General features: G+C 40.9%; 1 protein-coding gene across 1 annotated transcript; it reads left to right on the forward strand.

Annotated features, from left to right (window-relative positions):
- The first annotated feature begins 208 nt into the window (after positions 1–208).
- On the forward strand, positions 209–1,829 carry LOC137009660 (zinc finger BED domain-containing protein 4-like). The gene is made up of 2 exons (XM_067372056.1): positions 209–578; positions 735–1,829. The coding sequence occupies exons 1-2, from the start codon at positions 460–462 to the stop codon at positions 1,825–1,827; spliced, it is 1,212 nt and encodes a 403-aa protein (XP_067228157.1). The 5' UTR covers positions 209–459; the 3' UTR covers positions 1,828–1,829.
- The last annotated feature ends 882 nt before the right edge of the window (positions 1,830–2,711 follow it).

Below are 2,711 nucleotides of genomic sequence, written 5' to 3' on the forward strand. Positions count from 1 at the left end.
AACTCTGTGGAACAACATGTCAAAGAACAAGCGCTCGCTCTTTGGATTGGACGCACTGGTCTACCTGCTTGCACAGTCGAGGATGAAGATTTCATCCACATGATGGAGACCTTTGATAAAAGGATGACCATACCCAAAAGAACAAAAATAAACAACTTAGTTGACAAGATTTATGATGACGAAAAACTAAAGTACAAAGAGCGGCTTGCCAGAGCACGTAAAATAGCAGTTGGGCTGGACATATGGACCAAAAAAGGACTTACAGCTTCATTTCTGGCAATTAGTGCATGTTTTTTTTGCACTGTGGTCAACAAAGCACAGCACATATTGTTGAGACTTGTTCAGATCGCACACCCACACACGGCAGAGTGTATAAAACATTGTATTGACCGATGCATAGAGGACTGGGGAATACCACAACACAAAATTTTAACAGTCATAACTGACAATGGAAGCAACATGATTGCAGCATTCAAGTCTAATGAACCAGATGAGCCCACTAGCTCCTACTCCGAGGATGAATCCATCGAGACGAGTGACCCTGAAGATTCTGAGGTGGCTGTTAGAGAACGCCAGAGGTAAATTACTTCAGTTTGCTGTTAATTTTCAGTATGTTAGTCACTCTTGAGTTATGCTTGTATGTTATAGTCACTTTTTTTTAGCAATTGTTCATGGCAATTTTATTGAATGTCCTTAAAACTATTTATTTTTCTCTGTATTTTTGTCTCTTCTAGGTTTGGAGCCATAGATATGAGTAGGACCCCCTGCGTTGTACACACTCTACAACTTGTGGTGAACATGATCCAGAAAGACACTAGTGTCAACCGACTGCTGAGCAAAGTTAGAGGTCTTGTTAAGCTCTTCCGCAAGTCATCTGTGGCAACTGAGCGACTGCTGCAGATGTGTCAACTAACCCTGATCAAAGACTGCCCTACTAGATGGTCCAGCACATATCAGATGATATCACGGCTTCTCCAAATCAAGGACTCAGTAGTTCAGGTTGCGGATGGGATGAGCTGGGACTATTTACTGTCAAGTGAGTGGCATAAGCTGTCCGCTCTCAGAGATTTACTCATCCCCTTCGCTGAGCATACCCAGTTGCTCCAGAGTGACACACAGTCATTATCCCTTGTGGTGCCTGCCATTCTGGACCTGCAGGGTCACCTGTCTGAGTTCCCCCATGCCCAGGGATCTAGCTTTAAGGACCTCGCTTCCCTGGCAATTAAGATGAAGGCAAACATGGACAAGAGGTTCAGCTGCTTTCTTGATCACACTGACTCCAAGTTTTCACCTCTCGCTGCTGCTGCATGCTTCCTTGACCCGACAGTTGCACCTGAAGCACTCCTTGAAAATGATGATGAGCAAATAGAGGCACTTCTGAGAAGATCAGAAGATTATCTTGCTCAATTGGTGCCACCAGTTGTACGGGAGGAGGAGGCTGAAGATGAGGAGCCAGCGGAGGGAGAAGAATCCAAAGAAGAGCAGCCTCATAACAAGCGGCCCAGATTCAGATTCTTGTCCAAACCAAGCCGGCCTTCCAAGTCTACCATCTCAAAGCCGTGTGTCAAGGAGGAAATCAAGAAATTCAAGGAGCAGTTGTCACAGCCTACAAACCAAGAGACTGCCCTAGAATTTTGGGCTGCACAGGGAGATTATGTTTATCCGAGCCTAAAACCTATTGCCTTAGACCTTCTGGCCATGCCAGCATCTCAAGCATTTGCTGAGAGAGTCTTTAGCATTACAGGTGACCTCAGTCGTGGCCGTCGTAATAGAGCAAGAGTCATTTTAGAAAGAAGTGCTTTCCTGAAACTGAATCGAGGTCAGTAGGCTAATTTAACGAGCATTTAATTTTAAATTTTTTTTTACAGATTACTGTGATATTCTGTTTTGGCTTGCTGTGAGACTGCACTAGAGGTAGGGCCCTCCTCTAATTCATTGTGTTAAACCAACGTTGTTTTTATTTATTTAGTAAATTAGTTTGCTTTCTTTAAAGACCAAATACTGTGTTTACAGTATTCAGGGATTGTCGTATTCATTTTTATGTTCAACACACTTCAAGTGTCATGTTTGTTTCATACTTTAAATTCAAGTATGCATTCCTAAGAACCTATTCTCAATGCACCTCAGTATTATTTATTTATTGTATTATTTTGTTTCAGAATGTTTGCAACTTTGGAGTTTGTACAAGTTAAAGATAGACAGGGTTGTATGATGTTTGTGTTTACAAATAATATGCATCTTGTTGTTGCACTGGCAGACAAGTTGAAGCACAAGTTGTAGAGCATAAGTATGTGTTCCTCAATAGCTTATATTTTGGGCATGTTGTTCATTGCACTTTAGCAATTTCTTAAATAAAGCAACAATTGCCAAAGTAAGAATGTTTTTATTCCTGGCTTTTTTGGAGTAAAACAGTGATTCCACTGTTACCACTTTATCTGTGTGTAATGTTGTAGTAGCTCAAAGTTTTTTGCTGTTTAAACTTTAAACCATTCCTTTATTACTGTGATTAATGGTGAAAATAGGCAATGTGCTGAAATTTTAGAAGAGCATCAATTCATGGAAAAAATATAACTTGAAATATGTGGATAAAAGGTTTCTGCCCAATGCGACCATGAAGTACAGCTTGGCAGCACTGCATCTCCATCAATGAGAAAGTCTAGTTTATTATGCAAAGCTTTTAAGGTTAACTGTTGTTTTATGAATTGCAACAC

This window comes from Chanodichthys erythropterus, chromosome 20, assembly GCF_024489055.1.
Source record: "Chanodichthys erythropterus isolate Z2021 chromosome 20, ASM2448905v1, whole genome shotgun sequence".
NCBI classification, from domain to species: Eukaryota; Metazoa; Chordata; class Actinopteri; order Cypriniformes; family Xenocyprididae; genus Chanodichthys; species Chanodichthys erythropterus.

Excerpts from the sequence above, each read along its gene's own strand:
- LOC137009660 (XM_067372056.1), top strand. The coding sequence starts at position 460 with ATGATTGCAGCATTCAAGTCTAATGAACCAGATGAGCCCACTAGCTCC. Across the intron at positions 579-734 it reads GCTGTTAGAGAACGCCAGAG|GTTTGGAGCCATAGATATGA; the intron begins GTAAATTACTTC and ends TGTCTCTTCTAG.